We start from the raw sequence: 16,947 nt of genomic DNA on the forward strand, positions 1-16,947 counted from the left end.
TGGTAAAGAATGTTCTAATTTCATTTTTTCACATGTAGCTGTGAAGTTTTCCCAGCACCACTTATTGAAGGGACTATCTTTTCCCATTGTATATTCTTGCCTCCTTTGTCGAAGATAAATTGACCATAGGAGTGTGGGTTTATTTCTGGGCTTTCTATCCTGTTCCATTGATCTATATTTCTGCTTTTGTGCCAGTACCATACTGTTTTGATAACTATAACTTTGTAGTATAGTCTGAAGTCAGGGAGCCTGATTCCTCCAGCTCCATTTTTCTTTCTCAAGATTGCTTTGGCTATTTGGGGTCTTTGGTGTCTCCATACAAGTTTTAAGATTTTTTGTTCCAGTTCTGTGAAGAATGCCATTGGAAATTTGATAAGCATTTCATTGAATCTGTAGATTGCCTTGGGTAGTATAGTCATTTTAACAATATTGATTCTTCTAATCTAAGAATATGGTATGTTTTTCCATCTGTTTGTGTTGTCTTCTATTTCTTTCATCAGCATTTTATAGTTTTCATCATACAGGTCTTTTGCCTCCTATGTAGGTTTATTCCTAGATATTTTATTCTTTTTGATGTGATGATAAATGGGATTGTTTCTTGAATTTCTCTTTCTGATCTTTCATTGTTACTGTATAGAAATGCAACAGATTTCTGTGTATTAATTTTGTATTCTGCAACTTTACTGAGTTCATTGATGAGCTCTAGTAGTTTTCTGGCAGCATCTTTAGGATTCTCTATGTATAGTATCTTGTCATCTACAGAGAGTGACAGTTTTACTTTTTTCCAATTTGGATTCCCTTTATTTCTTTTTCTTCTCTGACTGCTGTGGCTAGGACTTCCAAAACTATGTTGACATCCTTGTCTTGTTCCTGATCTTACAGGAAATGCTTTCAGCTTTCCTTTTTTTTTTAAATTAATTTTTTATTTTATTTTTGGCTGCTTTGGGTCTTCGTTGCTGTGCGTAGGCTTTCTCTAGTTGTGGCGAGCGAGGGCTACTCTTCATTGCGGTGCACGGGCTTCTCATTGCAGTGGGTTCTCTTGTTGTGGAGCATGGACTCTAGGTGCGTGGGCTTCAGTAGTTGCGGCACATGGGCTCAGTACTTGTGGCGTGTGGGCTCTAGGGCATGTGGGCTTCAGTAGTTGTAGTGTATGGGCTCAGTAGTTGTGACTTGTGGGCTCTAGAATGCAGGTTCAGTAGTTGTGGCGCATGGGCTTAGTTGCTCGATGGCATGTGGGATCTTCCCAGACCGGGGATCGAACCCGTGTCCCCTGCATTGGCAGGTGATTCTTAACCACTGTGTCACCAGGGAAGTCCCTGCTTTCAGCTTTTCACTGTTGAGTATGATGTTAGCTATAGGTTTGTCATATATGGCCTTTATTATGTTGAGGTATGTTCCCTCTGTGCCCACTTTCTGGAGAATTCTTATCATAAATGGGTGTTGAATTTTGTCAGAAGCTTTTTCTGCATCTGTTGAGGTGATCATATGGTGTTTATTCTTCAGTTTGTTAATGTGGTGTATCACACTGATTGATTTGTGGATATTGAAAAATCCTTGCATCCCTGGGATAAATCTCACTTGATCATGCTGTGTGATCTTTTTAATGTATTGTTTGCTAGTATTTTGTTGAGGATTTTTGTGTCTATGTTTATCAGTGATATTGGCCTATAATTTTCTTTTTTTCTGTGGTTTCTTTGTCTGGTTTTGGTATCAGGGTGATGGTGGCCTCATAGAATCGGTTTGGAAGTGTTCCTTCCTCTGCAACTTTTTGGAAGATTTTCAGAAAGATAGGTGTTAACTCTTCTGTAAATGATTGATAGAATTCGCCTTGGAAGCCACCTGGTCCTGGACTTTTGTTTGTTGGGAATTTTTAAATCACAGTTTCGATTTCAGTACTTGTGATTGGTCTGTTTGTATTTTCTGTTTCTTCCTGGTACAGTCATGGGAGTTTGTACCTTTCTAATAATTTGTCCATTTCTTCTAGGTTGTCTATTTTGTTGGAATATAGTTGCTTGTAGCAATCTCTTTTGATCCTTTTTATTTCCGTGGTGTCTGTTGTAACTTATTCTTTTTCATTCCTGATTTTATTGATTTGAGCCCTCTCCCTTTTTTTCTTGATGAGTCTGGCTACACATTTATCAACTTTGTTTATCTTTTTAAAGAACCAGCTTTTAGTTTCATTGATCTTTTCTATTTTTTCTTCATGTTTATTTCATTTATTTCTGCTCTGATCTTTATGATTCCTTTCCTTCTACTAAGTTGGGTATTTTTTTGTTCTTCTTTCTCTAATTCCTTTAGGTGTAAGGTTAGGTTGTTTATTTGAGATTTTTCTTGTTTCCTGAGGTGAGATTGTATTGCTATAAACCTCCCTCTTAGAACTGCTTTTGCTGCATCCCATAGATTTTGGATCATTGTGTTTTCACTGTTATTTGTCTACAGATATTTTTTGATTTCCTCTTTGATTTCTTCAGTGATCCATTGGTTGTTTCGTAGCATGTTGTTTAGCCTGCACATGTTGTGTTTCTTACAGTATTTTTCTTGTGATTGATTTCCTTTTTTAAAATTGAAGTATAATTGCTTTACAGTGTTTTGTTAATGATTGCTGTACAGCAGAGTGACTCAGGTAGACATATATACATTCTCTTTCATATTCTTTTCCATTATGGTTTATCACAGGATATTGAATATAGTTCCTGGTGCTATACAGTAGGACCTTGTTGTTTATCCATTCCATATATACCAGTTTGCATCTGCTAATCCCAAACTCTCAATCCATCCCTCTCTCACCACCCTCCTTCTTGGTAACCACCAGTCTATTCTCTATGTCTGTGCTAATCCCAAACTCTCAATCCATCCCTCTCTCACCACCCTCCTTCTTGGTAACCACCAGTCTATTCTCTATGTCTGTGATTCTGTTTCTGTTTCATACATAGGTTAATTTGTGTCATATTTTACATTCCACATATGAGTAATATCATATGGTATTTTTCTTTCTCTTTCTGACTTACTTCACTTAGTATGATAATCTCTAGTTACATCCATGTTACTGGAAATGGCATTATTTTGTTCTTTTTTATGTCTGAGTGGTATTCCATTGTATGTATGTACCACATCTTCTTATTCCATTCATCTATCGATGGACATTTAGGTTTTTTTCCTAAAAACCTAAAACATAGGTTTTGGCTATTGTGAATAGTGCTGCTGTGAACATAGGGGGTGCATTTATCTTTTTGAATTATACTTTTGTCTGTATATATGCCCAGGAGTGGGATTGCTGGATTATATAATTGTAACTCTATTTTTAGTTTTCTGAGGAACTTCCATACTGTTCTCCACAGTGGCTGTATCAATTTACATTCCAACAGTGCAAGAGGGTTCTCTTTTTTCCACAGACTCTCCAGCATTTATTGTTTGTAGACTATTTGATGGCTATTCTGACTGGCATGAGGTGGTACCTCATTGTAGTTTTGATTTGCGTTTCTCTAATAATTAGCAATGTTTAGTATCTTTTGATGTGCCTATTGGCCATATGTTTGTTTTATTTGGAGAAATGTCTCTTTTTGTCTTCTGCCCACTTTTCAATTGAGTTGTTTTTTGTTGTTGAGTTTTATGAGCTATTTGTATATTTTGGAAATTAAGCCCTTGTCAGTTGCATCATTTGCAAATATTTTCTCCCATTCTGCAGGTTGTATTTTCATTTTGTTTATCGTTTCCTTTGCTGTGCAAAAGCTTGCAAGTTTGATTAGGTCTCATTTGTTTATTTTTGTTTTTATTTCTATTGCCTTGGGAGACTGATGTAAGAAATCATAACATACGATTTGTTAGACATTGTTTTGCCTGTGTTCTATTCTAGGAGTTTTATGGTGTCATGTCTTATACTTAAGTCTTTTAAGCCACTTTGAGTTTATTTTTGTATATGGTGAGAGGGTGTCTCCTAACTTCATCGATTTACATGTGGCTGTCCAATTTTCACACCACCACTTGCTGAAGAGACTTTTTCCCATTGTGTATTCTTGCCTCCTTTTTCGAAGATTAATTGACCGTAGGTGTGTGGGTTTACTTCTGGGCTGTCTGTTGTGTTCCATCGATCCATATGTCTATTTTTTCTTCTAGTACCATGCCATTTTGATTACTGTAGCTTTGTACTATTTTCTGAAGTCTGGGATGGTTATTCCTCCTGCTTTGTTCTTTTTCTTCAGGATTGCTTAGGCAATTCTGGGTCTTTTATGGTTCCATATGAATTTTAGGATTATTTTTTCTAGTCTTGTAAATACATCATGGGTAATTTAATAGGGATCACATTAAATCTGTAGATTGCTTTGGGTAGTATGGCTATTTTAACAATATTAATTCTTCCAATCCAAGAGCATGGGATATCTTTCCATTTCATTGAATCATCTTCAGTTTCCTCTATTAATGTTTTATAGTTCTCAGCATATAAGTCTTTAACCTCCTTGGTGAGGTTTATTCCTAATCATTTCATTTTGGGGGTTGCTATTTTAAAAGTTACTGTCTTTTTACATTCCCTGTCTGATAGTTCATTTTTGGTGTAAAGAAATGCAACTGATTTCTGTATATTCATCTTGTATCCTGCTGCCTTGCTGAATTCAGTCATTTATCAGTTCCAGTAGTTTTTGTGTGGAGTCTTTAGGGTTTTCTACATATAGTATCATATCATTTGAAATAATGACAATTTTATCCCTTTCCTTCCAATTTGGATACCTTTTATTTGTTTTTCTTGTCTGAGTGCTGTGACTAGAACTTCTAATACTATGTTGAATAGAAGATGTGAGAGTGGACATTTTTGTCTTGTTACAGATTTTAGGGGGAAGGCTTTCAACTTTTCACCATTGAGTATTATATTGGCTGTGGGTTTGTCATAAACAGCTTTTACTATTTTGTGATATGTTCTGTCTATACCCACTTTGGTAAGAGTTTTTATTATGAATGGATGTTGAATTTTGTCAAGTGCTTTTTCTGCATCTATTGAGATGATTACATGGTTTTTGTCTCTTGTTTATGTGGTTTATCACATTGATTTGCATACGTAGAACCATTCTTATGAACTTGGGATGACTCCCACTTTGTCATGGTGTATGATGTTTTTTATGTGTTGTTGGATTTGGTTTGCTAATATTTTGTTGAGAATTTTTTCCATCTATATTCATCAGAGATATTGGCTTGTAATTTTTTTTTTTTTTCTTTGGTGGTATCTTTATCTGGATTTGGTATCAGGGTGATGGTAACTTCATAGACTGTCCTTGGGAGTGTTCCCTCTTCTTCAGTTCTTTGGAAGAGTTTGAGAAGGATTGGTATAAATTATATTTTGTATGTTTGGTAGAATTTGCCTGTGAAGCCATTTGGTCCTGGACTTTTGTTTGTAGGGAGTTTTAAAATTACATATTCTATTTCACTTTTAGTGATTGGTCTGTTCCAATTATCTATTTCTTCTTGATTCAGTTTCGGTGGGCTGTATGTTTCTAGAAATTTGTCCATTTCTTCTAGGTTGTTGAATTAGTTGGCATATAATTGTTCAAAGTATTTCCTTATTATTATTATTTTGTATTTCTGCAGTATCAGTTGTTGTGTCTCCTTTCTTGTTTCTTATTTTATTTGGGTTCTGTCTCTTTTCTTCTTGGTGAGCCTGGCCAGAGTTTTGTCAATCTTGTTTATCCTTTCAAAGAACCAGCTCTTGTTTGTATTGACTTTTTTTAAAAAAATATTTATTTATTTATTTGGCTGTGCCATGTCTTAGTTGTGGCATGCAGGATCTTTGTTGCCTCATGTGGGATCTTTAGTTGCAGCATGTGAGATCTTTAGTTGTGGCATGTGGGATCTTTTAGTTGTGGTATACGGGATCTTTTAGTTGCGACATGTGGGATCTTTAGTTGCAGCATGCAGGATCCTTTTTAGTTGCGGCATGCGAACTCTTAGTTGCGGCATGTGGGATCTAGTTCCCTGACCAGAGATTGAACCCAGGCCCCCTGCATTGGGAGTGCAGAGTCTTAGCCACTGGATCACCAGGGAAGTCCCTTTCTATTGTTTTTTTAATCTTTATCTTATTTATTTCCTCTGATCTTTATTATTTCCTTCCTTCTGCTGAATTAAGGTTTTGTTTGTTCTTCTTTTTCTAGTTCTTTTAATTGGTAGGTTAGGTTGAGATTTTTCTTGGTTTTTGAGGAAGGCCTGTATTGCTATGAACTTCCCTCTAGGAACTGCTTTTGCTGCATCCCATAGATTTTGTATGGTTGTTTTTTCATTGTCATTTGTCTGAAAGTATTTTTGAATTTCTTCTTCGATTTCATCATTGACTCATTGGTTGTTTAGTAGCATGTTGTTTAGTCACCATGTAATTTTTCTTTTTTTTTCATTTCTTTTTCTGTGGTTAATTTCTAGTTTCATGCCACTGTGGTCAGAAATGATGCTTGAGATAATTTCTATATTCTTAAATTTGTTGAGGGTTGTTTTGTGCCCTAGTATGTGGTCAATCCTAGAGAATGTTCCACGTGCACTGGAAAAGAATGTGTATTCTGGTTTTTTTAGATGTAGTGTCCTGAAAATATCAATTAAGTTTAACTGTCCTATTGTATCATTTAGTATCTCTGTTGCCTTATTGATCCTCTGTGTAGAAGATCTGTCCATTGATGTGAGTGGGGTGTTAAAGTCTCCTAGTATTATTGTATTTCTGTCAATTTCTCCCTTTACGTCTGTTAGTATTTGTTTTATGTATTTGGGTGCTCCTATATTAGGAGCATATATGTTGATGAGTGTAAAATCCTCTTCTTGTATTGATCCTTTTATCATCATATGATGTTCTTCTTTATCTTTCTTTATGGACTTTAAGTCTGTTTTGTCTGATATGTGTATTGCCAGCCCCCCCCTTTCTTGTCACTTCTGTTTGCATGAAATATCTTTTTCCATCCTCTCTCTTTCAATATATGTGTGTCCTTTGTCCTAAAGTAGGTCTGTTATAGGCAGCATATTGTAGTCTCTTGCTTTTTTATCCAGCCTTCCACTCTGTGTCTTTTGATTGGAGCATTCAGTCCATTGATATTTTAGGTAATTATTTATAGATATGTATTTGTTGTCATTTTAAACCGTGTTTTCCCATTGATTTTATATTTCCTCTCTGTCCCTTTTTCTTTTTGTTTTTCCTTTTCTGGTTTGATGATTTTCTTTTGTATTATACTTTTCTTCTCTTCTTTTTGTTTTTTTGTGAATCTATTGTATGTTTTTGATTCGCGGTTACCCTGTTTTTCAAGTATGTTAACCCCTTCCTGTATCTACTTGCCTTAGACTGGTAGTCATATAGGTTCAAATACATTCCAGGAAAAAAATTCTACATTTTCTTACTCTCCTCCCCTACATTTTATGATTTTGATATTCTCTTTTACATCTTCATGTATATCTTTTTGCTGTTCATTGTTGTTATCATCACTTTCACAGAATTTTTTTTGTGTGTGTGTGTTACGCAGGCCTCTCACTGTTGTGGCCTCTCCCACTGCAGAGCACAGGCTCCAGACACGCAGACTCAGTGGCCATGGCTCATGGGCCCAGCTGCTCTGCGGCATGTGGGATCTTCCTGGACCAGGGCACGAACCCATGTCCCCTGCATCAGCAGGTGGACTCTCAACCACTGTGCCACCAGGGAAGCCCTCACATAAGTTTTTTGTTTTTTGTTTTTTAATCTGTGTACTGTCTGCTGTCCTGATTGGGTGATTTCCATTTTTCTATCTTCCAGGTCACTTATTCATTCTTTTGAATTATTCATTCTGCTGTTCATTGCCTTTAGCTCAGCTTTCATATCTGCAAATATGTTTTCTAATTTTTCTTGGTTTCTCTCTATAGTTTCTAGTCCCTTTTTACAGTACTCTGCATTTCTGTCAATAGCCTTTCTTAATTCCTTCAGTATTTTTATTATCTCCTTTTTGAAATCAGTGTCTGTTAGACTGAAGAGGTCTGCTTCAGTGTTCATTCAGGGGAATGCGCTGGGTCATTTAACTGGGAGTGGTTCCTTTGCTTCTTCATGTTACTTATATTTCTCTTACTCTGTAAGTTAAGGAGAAACAATTATCTACTGTGGTCTAGGAGAACTATGTATATGTGGTTTCATCCCTGTGTAGCTTGTGTGGGTTTAATAAATCTGGTGTGAGGCTGTTTTTAGTATGGATCCCTGTAGCCTCTTTTCTCAGCTTGTGCTGGTTGTTATCCCCTTGATAGAGTGTGTGCAGATGTGGTGGCTGGTGCCCGGTCCTGGGGTTCTCAGAGGTGGTAGTGGCTCAGACTCACCCTCAGGGCATGCGATGGGAGTGGATGCGACTTGCAACCACTCCTGGAGTCTGGGAGGGTGGTGGCGGGAGCCCATGACCACTCCTGGGATGTGGGAGAGAAGCAGTGGGGGCTTGTGACTGCTCCTGGAGCCCGTGCAGGCAGTGTCTTGCCCTCTGCATGTGTGCCCACAGGGAAAAAGGCTGCAATCTGGGTCCCACCCCTCCCCTTGTGCATCCCCCAAACAGTGGTGACTGACCTCTATGACGTCCCAGGCTTCCTCGACATACACCCCCAGCCGTGGTTGTACTGGATTCCAGCACCACTCCCACCCCTGTCTGTCTCCACACAGCCATCCCCAGTTCTCTTCCCAGTTCTGATCTCCAAAGCCCGAGTTCCAGCACCCAGCCCTTGTCAGTTCTGGCAGACATGTGTGTCAGGCTAGGGAGCACAGGGTGGTGGCACTGACCATCTGTGAAGTTCTCCCTCTGCTCTGGCTGCCTCAAACAGGTTGCTGCGCTCTCCTCAAAGGCTCTGAAGCTCCCCTTCTATCTTGGCTGACCTCCGTGCCGGTGAGGGGGCTTCCCAGGTTGCAGGAACCTTTCCTCTTTCATAGCTCCCTCCCAATGTTGCAGGTCCCACCCCGATTCCTTTCTTGCTTTCTTTTCTTCTTTTTTTTCTTTTTTCCCACCCAGTTATGTGGAGATTTTCTTGCCCTTTCAGCAGTCTGAGGTCTTCTGCCAGCGTTCAGTAGATATTCTGTGAGAATTGTTTCACGTGTAGATGTATTTTTGATGTATTTGTGGGAGAGGGTGAACTTCACATCCTGCTACTCCGATATCTTGATCTCTCCCTGTGATCAATTTCTAATCTCGTAGAATTGTGGTCGGAAAAGCTGCTTGATATGATTTCAATTTTCTTAAATTTACCAAGGTTTGCTTTGTGGCCCAGCATGTGGTCAATCCTGGAGAATGTTCTGTGTGCACTTGAGAAGAACGTATATTCTGCTGCTTTTGGATGGAATCCTCTATAAATATCAGTTGAGTTCATCTGGTCTTATGTGTCATTCAAGGCCTGTGTTTCCTTATTGATTTTCTGTCTGGATGATGTGTCCATTGATGAAAGTGGGAGGTTAAGGGCTTCCACTGTTACTGTGTTACTGTTGATTTCTCCTTTTATGGCTGTTAGTATTTGCTTTATATACTGAGGTGCTCCTATGTTGGGTGCACATATAATTGTTATATCTTCTTGGACTGATCATTATGTAGTGTCCTTCTTTGTCTCTAGTAATAGTCTCTTTCAAAGTCTATTTTGTCTCATATGAGTATTGCTACTCCAGCTTTCTTCTGATTTCCATTTGCATGGAGTACCTTTTTCTATCCCCTCGTTTTCAGTCTGTATGTGTCCCTAGATCTGAAGTGTGAGTCTCTTGTAGACAGCATATATATGGGACTTGTTTTTGTATCCATTTGGCCAGTCTGTGTCTTCTGGTTGAAGCATTTAATCCATTTACATTTAAGGTAATTATCAATATGTATGTTCTTATTGCCATTTTGTTAATTTTTAAAAATAAATTTATTTTTATTTATTTTGGGCTGTGTTGGGTCTTTGCTGCGCGCGGGCTTTCTCTAGTTGCGGCGAGTGGGGGCTACTCTTCATTGCAGTGCACGGGCTTCTCATTGCGGTGGCTTCTCTTGTTGCAGAGCACAGGCTCTAGAGAACAGGCTCAGTAGTTGTGGCGCGTGGGCTTAGTTCCTCTGCGGCATGTGGGATTTTCCTGGACCAGGGCTCAAACCCATGTCCCCTGCACTGGTAGGCGGATTCTTAACCACTGCACCACCAGGGAAGCCCTTGTTAATTGTTTTGAATTTGTTTTTTGTTTTTTATTTTTACGTTACGCGGGCCTCTCCCATTGCGTAGCACAGGCTCCAGACGCGCAGGCTCAGCGGCCATGGCTCACGGGCCCAGCCACTCCGCGGCATGTGGGATCCTCCCAGACTGGGGCACGAACCTGTGTCCCCTGCATCGGCAGGCGGCCTCTCAACCACTGTGCCACTAGGGAAGCCCTTGAATTTGTTTTTGTAGGTCTTTTTCCTTCGCTTCCTCTTTGTTCTCTTTTCCTGTGATTTGATGACTATCTTCAGTGTTGAGTTTGGATTCCTTTTTCTTTTTTGTGTATGTGTCTAGTGTAGAGTAGATTTTTGGTTTTCAGTTACCATGGGGTTCTGATATAGTAGTCTGTATATATATGCAAGCTTGCTTTTTAAGTTTCTGGTTTCTTAATTTCCAGTGCATTTCCAATATCCTGCATTTGTACTCTCCTCTCTTCATAATTGCTAGTTTTGATATTATATTTGTGTGTGGATGATTTCCTACCTTTATTGTATGTTTGCCTTTACCAGTGAGCTTTCCCATTCATCATTTTCTTATTTCTAGTTGTGGCCTTTTCTTTTCTGCCTAGAGAAGTTCCTTTAGCATTTGTTGTAAAGCTGGTTTGGTGGTGCTGAATTGTCTTAGCTTTTGCTTGCTGTAAAGCTTTTCATTTCTCTGTCAAATCTGAATGAGAGCCCTGCTGGGTAGAGTATTCTTGGTTGTAGGTTTTTCCCTTTTATTGCTTTAAAAATATCATACCACTTCCTTTCTGGCCTGCAGAGTTTCTGCTGAAAAATCAGCTGATAACCTTATGGGGATTCCCTTGTATATTACTTGTTGGTTTCCCCTTGTTGCTTTTAGTATTTTCTCTTTGTCTTTAATTTTTGTCAATTTGATTAATATGTGTCGACGTATTCCTCCTTTCCCATGTTAGGGAAGTTTTCAGCTATTAACTCTTCAAATATTTTCTCATGCCCTTTCTCTCTCTTCTCCTTCTGGGACCCCTATAATGCAAATGGTGCATTTAATGTTGTTCCAGAGGTTCATCTAGTGTATTTTCACTGCCCTAAAAATCCTCTGCTCTATCTGTTCATCCCCCTCTAACTCCTGGCAACCTTTTTACTGTTTCCATAGTTTTGCCTTTTCCAGAATCATACATTTGGAATCATATAGTATGTAGCCTTTTCAGATTGGCTTCCTTCAGTTAGTAATATGCATTTAAGGTTGCTCCATTTCTTTTTGTGGCTTGATAGCTCATTTCTTTTTGGCACTGAATGATATTCCACTGCCAGGATGTACCACAGTGCCATTTATCCATTAACGTACTGAAGGGACATGTTAGTTGCTTCCAAGTTTTGGCAATTCTAAATAAAGCTTGCATCAACATCCCTGTGCAGGTTTTTGTGTGGATATAAGGTTTCAGCTCCTTTGGGTAAATACCAAAGAGTGTGATTGCTGCATAGGATGGGAAGAGTATGTTTAGTTGTGTAAGAAACTGCAAAACTGTCTTCCAAAGTAGCTGTGCCATTTCACATTCCCACCAGCAATGAATGAGAGTCCCTGTTGCTCCACATCCTTGCTAGCATTTGGTGTTGTCAGTGTTCTGGATTTTGGCCTTTCTAATAGGTGTGCAGTGGTATCTCATTGTTGTTTTAATTTGTATTTCCCTGATTGACATGATGTTGAGCATCTTTTCATGTGCTTATTTACCATCTGTGTGTGTGTGTGTGTGTATGTATGTATATGTATGTATATGTATATATATATATATATATATATATATATAATTTTTTTGTGAGATATTTGTTAAAATGTTTGGCTCACTTTTTAATCAGGTTGTTTGTTTTCCTATTGTTTAGTTTTAAGAGGTTTTTTTTTTTTTAACAGTCCTTTATCAGATGTGTGTTTTACAAATATTTTCTCCCAGTCTCTGGTTTGTCTTCTAATTCTCTTGATACTGTACTTCACAGTACAGAATTTTTTAATTTCAGTGAAATCCAGCTTATCAATTATTTCTCTCATGGATTGTGTCTTTGGTGATGTGTCTAAAAAGGCATCCCCACACTCAAGGTCACTAGGTTTCTCCTGTTATTTTCTAAGAGTTTTATAGTTTTGGATTTTACATTTAGGTCTGTGATCCATTTGGAGTTAATTTTTGTGACAGGTGTAGGGTCTGTGTTCAGATTCATTTGTTTTTGGTTTTGGATGTGTACTTGTTCCAGTACCATTTGTTGACAGATTTTCTCTGCTCCATTATAGTGCCTTTGCTCCTTTGTCAACGATCAGCTGACTATATTTATGGGGGTCTGTTTCTGGGCTCTTTATTCTGTTCTATTGATCTATTCAACTGTGTGTGTTTCACCAGTACCACGCTTAGACATCTTTTTTAAAAGTCACAGTGGAAGTAAGCCTTGGTTTTGGCTGTGGTAGGATGTCCAGGCAGTTTCTTCTCTCTGAGCTTCAGTTCCAGGAGGAGGTTGGAGCTGAACTCTAGGAACTCCTAACATGCTGCTGTCATGCTTCTCAAACTGCCTGGGGAAGGACTAGTTTTGTTTCATCTTTTGAACTTCCAGTCTGCTGCAGACTTTTCCCTTTGTAGAATACAATAAAATGACTTACTAGGAAATGCAAATGCTCGTGTGCTTGTACGGTCATAGTACTGTCAAATCACTATACAAGGTTCTAAAGTCTCAGTTTCTGAACTTGCTTTGTCACAGACTGCTACGTGGACCGCACTTTGGTTATACTGTCCTGCACAGTGGGTGCAGGTTGGAGAGATGCCTACCTGTCTAGCCAGAGCTTCTTGGGAGAACAGGAGCTCAGCTGGGGTTTGGGAATTGGCTTGTTCCGGGGAATGTGGTTGTCAGGAGGGGCTCTTTCTTATCTCCCATGGGATCAGACCCCTTCATGAGCCCCAGTCTACCCCCGTCCTCTTTTTTCAGCATATTCCTCACAGTGACCCCCTCCCATGTGAAGGCAGAGGGACAACTTGGGGTGGCAGGGGCCCTGAGAAGGGGCCGTAATAGTTGGCCTGGAGGGCCAAGGTTGGAGCAGGGCGTGCTGCTCTGGACGGGTCTGAACGCCATTTCTCAGGGCAGTAGGGAGAAGGGTGTGAGTGGCTGGTGGTGATATTGGCATGGACTCTGGAGCGTGTCTGAGAGTTCCAACTTTAAAACCCTGAGACCATAAGACCTTAGGACACTGGAATCTTCAAATTGTGGAGTCATGGGCTGTTAGAACTGGAAGGGACTGCAGGGGTCACGTTGTCGTCCGAGCTGAGCCGTTCACCTGCTCCTCTTCCCTGGCGCCTGGCTCAGATTGGAGCTACAGGTGTCTGTCCTGCCTTTAGCTTGGAGTCCTTGGGTTGCCACAATATGGGTGAGTAGAGGTTCTTTGGGTGCCCTTGGCTTACTCCAGGTGCCCCGCTCTGTTTGGAAGTTTCAGACACTGTGTGCTCCGTTTGACTGAGAACAACTCCCAGCCCTTGATGACCAAGCTGCAGTGGCTCTTCGCCTTCCTGGAGCACAGCCAGGTGAGCGCAGGGGGAGTCGGGGATGCTGGAGAGGAGGCCCGGTCTGACCCCTCCCCTTCCCCACGACCTGCCTGCATCTGGCTGTGGGCCCCCACTTTCTGGTGTGAGTTGTTGGGCCCCAGTCCAGGCTGGCATGGGTTCACGGCTAAAGCCCAAGGGGCCGATTCAGCGCCCTTACCGGGCAGGCGAGGGAGTGCCTCCTGAGCCCCTCTGTGCTGCGCTGTCCACATCTCTCCCAGCAGTGGTTCAGTCCATTAGGTGTTGCTTTGTTGGTCTGCTGGCATTTTTGAGCACTCATATTGCCTGCCAGGCACCCTGAGGGCTGTCTCTGCCCTCCTGGAACCTAAAGCCCTTGGCCAGGCAGGCATTATGCCAGGCCCTGTGCGGGGGCACAGAGATGCGTCAGCCACAGTCCTGCCTCCACGGAGCGCGTAGTCTGGTGGGGAAGAGGAACCTGCAGATAGCAGCTGCAGTGCTTGAGCAGAGGGAAACGTGAGTGTAGTGCGCGTATTAGGGAGGAAGAGTTGATCATGATGGGCATGGGGGCTCTTGGGAAGACACTGTGGGACAGGTGACACTAACTGCACCTGGGACTTGAACTCTATAGCTAAGCTCCTGACAGGGGAGAAGGGTGTTTCAGGCAGAGGGAATGGCAACGAACAAGGGCCTGGAGTGAAATGTGAGGTGTGTCCGGGAGGAGCAGACTCCCGGAGGATCGTTCACCTCCGTGACCCGACGTCCTGATTACAGGCTGCGTGGCCTTGGTGGGATGAGTCAGGGAAGGGGGAGGACTTCAGTGGGGAGGCTGGAAGTTTGGGGCAGAGAGTCCCCAGGGCCATCCTCAGGCCTAGCATACTGTGGCGCTGGTTGGTGAGTGGCCCTGGCTCCTGGCCCTGTCTTTCTCCCTCCTTGGTCCTAGCGGCCTGCCATTTCTCCAGAGAACTTTCTATCTGCATCCTGGACACCCTGGTTCAGCCCTGGCACCCAGCAGGACTGCTCGGAGTACCTGAAGTACCTGCTGGATCGGTAAGGGAGGCCAGGCCCTGCACGGGGGCCTCCAGGTCTGGAGAGGGTGCTCGTGGGAAAGCCCCCTCCCCCTGGGCTGTGTTGTCTCTTCCTGGAAACGGGGGCACAGCCCTGCACTTGGGAAAGGCTTGGAGCAGATGTGTGTCGTGAGTGTGGGGACAGGGGCCGAGTGGGAGGGGAGTTTTGGAGATGCTGACATGAGCTGTGACTGGGAGGGTAAGTGTGTGTGTGTACACCATGCTGTGCTTGCCTGAGCGTGCATGTGTGTGTTTTCTCATCAGCTCTCTGGGGGCACATGCACGTCTTTTTGTGGCAGGTTTGTGAGCCTCCTGCAGGTAAGTATGTAGCATGTGTGCCTGGCTTATGAGTGCATGTGCACGGATGCCGTTTCGTACACGCATATGTATGTTCCCCGTGCCTTCTCCTGCATGCGTGTAAACACGTGGCCAGCTGAGTAAGGCAGATGCACAGGTCAGGCCAGTGCACTGGGGATGGGTCTGTGTATGGACGAAGGCCCTTTGCTCCCTGCACCAGGCTGCACGAAGAGGAGAAAACGGGGACAAGGATCTGCCAAAAGCTGAAGCAGTCCAGCTCGCCCTCCCCGCCCGAGGAGCCCCCCAGCCCGAGTCCAACCTCGGTGGAGAAGATGTTCGGGGGCAAGATTGTGACTCGGATATGCTGTCTCCGCTGCCTTAACATCTCCACCAGGGAGGAGGCCTTCACGGACCTGTCTCTTGCCTTTCCCCCGCCTGAGCGCTGCCGCCGCCGCCGCCTGGGCTCAGTGATGCTCCCTGCAGAGGACGTAGGCGCCCAGGACCTCCCTTCGCCATCGCGAGCCCAGGCGCCAAGCAGGGCGGCTCCTCGGAGGCAGAGGAAACACTGCATCACAGGGGACGTTCCCCCCACAGTCCTTAACATTGAAGGCCTGGGCCCCCAGGGCCCCGGGGGGCAGAGCAGTCAGGAGGAGGTGGCAAAGGAGGAGGAAGAGGAGGAGGAGAAGGCGGAGAAGGTGGAAAAGGAGGAGAAAGTGGAGAAGGAGGCCGAGAAGGAGAAGGAGGCCGAGAAGGAGGCCGAGAAGGAGAAGGAGGCCGAGAAGGAGGAGGACGGCCTGAGCCCAGGGACCCTCAGAAATGCTTCCGCCCCATCTGGGGAGGGTTCCCGCTCGGTCCTGGACCTGGTCAACTACTTCCTGTCGCCCGAGAGGCTGACGGCAGAGAACCGCTACCGCTGCGAGTCGTGCGCCTCCCTGCAGGACGCCGAGAAGGTGGTGGAGCTGAGCCAGGGGCCGCGCTACCTCATCCTGACCCTGCTGCGCTTCTCCTTCGACCTGCGCACCATGCGGCGCCGCAAGATCCTGGACGACGTCTCCATCCCCCTGCTGCTGCGGCTGCCGCTGGCCGGGGGCCGGGGCCAGGCCTACGACCTCTGCAGCGTCGTGGTGCACTCCGGGGTGTCCTCGGAGAGCGGCCACTACTACTGCTACGCTCGCGAGGGTGCGGCCCGCCCAGCCCCGAACACGGGAGCGGCTGATGGGCCCGAGCCCGACAACCAGTGGTACTTGTTCAACGACACCCGGGTGTCCTTCTCCTCCTTTGAGTCTGTCAGCAACGTCACCTCCTTCTTCCCCAAGGACACTGCCTACGTGCTCTTTTACCGGCAGCGGCCCCGGGAGGGGCGTGAGGCTGAGCCCGGCTCTCCCCGAGCCCGGGCAGAGCCCACCCTCCACAAAGACTTGATGGAAGCCATTTCCAAAGACAACATCCTTTTCCTGCAGGTGAGCAGCCCCTGGGGGCGGAGGGGCTTCCCAGCACCCACCGGCTCAGACGGTGACGGCGCCTCTCTTGGCGTCTGTTCCTTTTTCCCTTGATCCATTGAGCTGTCACTCAGTGCTGGGGAAGATTGGTGGGCCAGACAGGCGTAGCCCCATACTTCAGAGGAACAGACATGAGGAAGGATCAGTCTTTTATTAAGGTGTCATAAGTGTGCTGGAGGAGGGGCTCTGTGAGTAGTGGATACGAGCGGATGGGGGGACCGCCCAACTCACTGAGCCTCTTCTCTCTGAGCCTTCGGCTCCACTCTGTAGAGTCAAGGGTGGTATCAAAATACTTTGCAGCTGAAACAGCCAGCGTGCGGACCAGCATGAGGGGTGCTGCCGCGGGCAGCCGGTGTGGGCACGTCAGGACCCCTGGCCAGCAGCACCTGCGTGCCGTGGGGACCCTGGCTCTGCTTTTGCGTTTCTGCCGAGCTGT

The 16,947-nt window shown here is 43.8% G+C and overlaps 1 protein-coding gene across 3 annotated transcripts in view; it reads left to right on the forward strand.

Moving 5' to 3' along the window:
* USP35 (ubiquitin specific peptidase 35) overlaps positions 1-16,947 on the forward strand; it is an 873,752-nt gene that overhangs the window by 58,084 nt on the left and 798,721 nt on the right. For all 3 annotated transcript variants that reach the window (XR_007478832.1, XM_033405806.2, XM_004279840.4), the window contains exons 8-10: positions 13,579-13,672; positions 14,592-14,698; positions 15,233-16,472. Coding sequence is in view for 2 of the 3 variants with exons in the window: in XM_033405806.2 (XP_033261697.1) it covers positions 13,579-13,672; positions 14,592-14,698; positions 15,233-16,472 (1,441 nt within the window). In the remaining variant the exon portion in view is untranslated. The remainder of the gene's footprint in view (positions 1-13,578; positions 13,673-14,591; positions 14,699-15,232; positions 16,473-16,947) is intronic.

The sequence above is a fragment of the Orcinus orca genome, chromosome 8, assembly GCF_937001465.1.
Source record: "Orcinus orca chromosome 8, mOrcOrc1.1, whole genome shotgun sequence".
Classification (NCBI taxonomy): Eukaryota; Metazoa; Chordata; class Mammalia; order Artiodactyla; family Delphinidae; genus Orcinus; species Orcinus orca.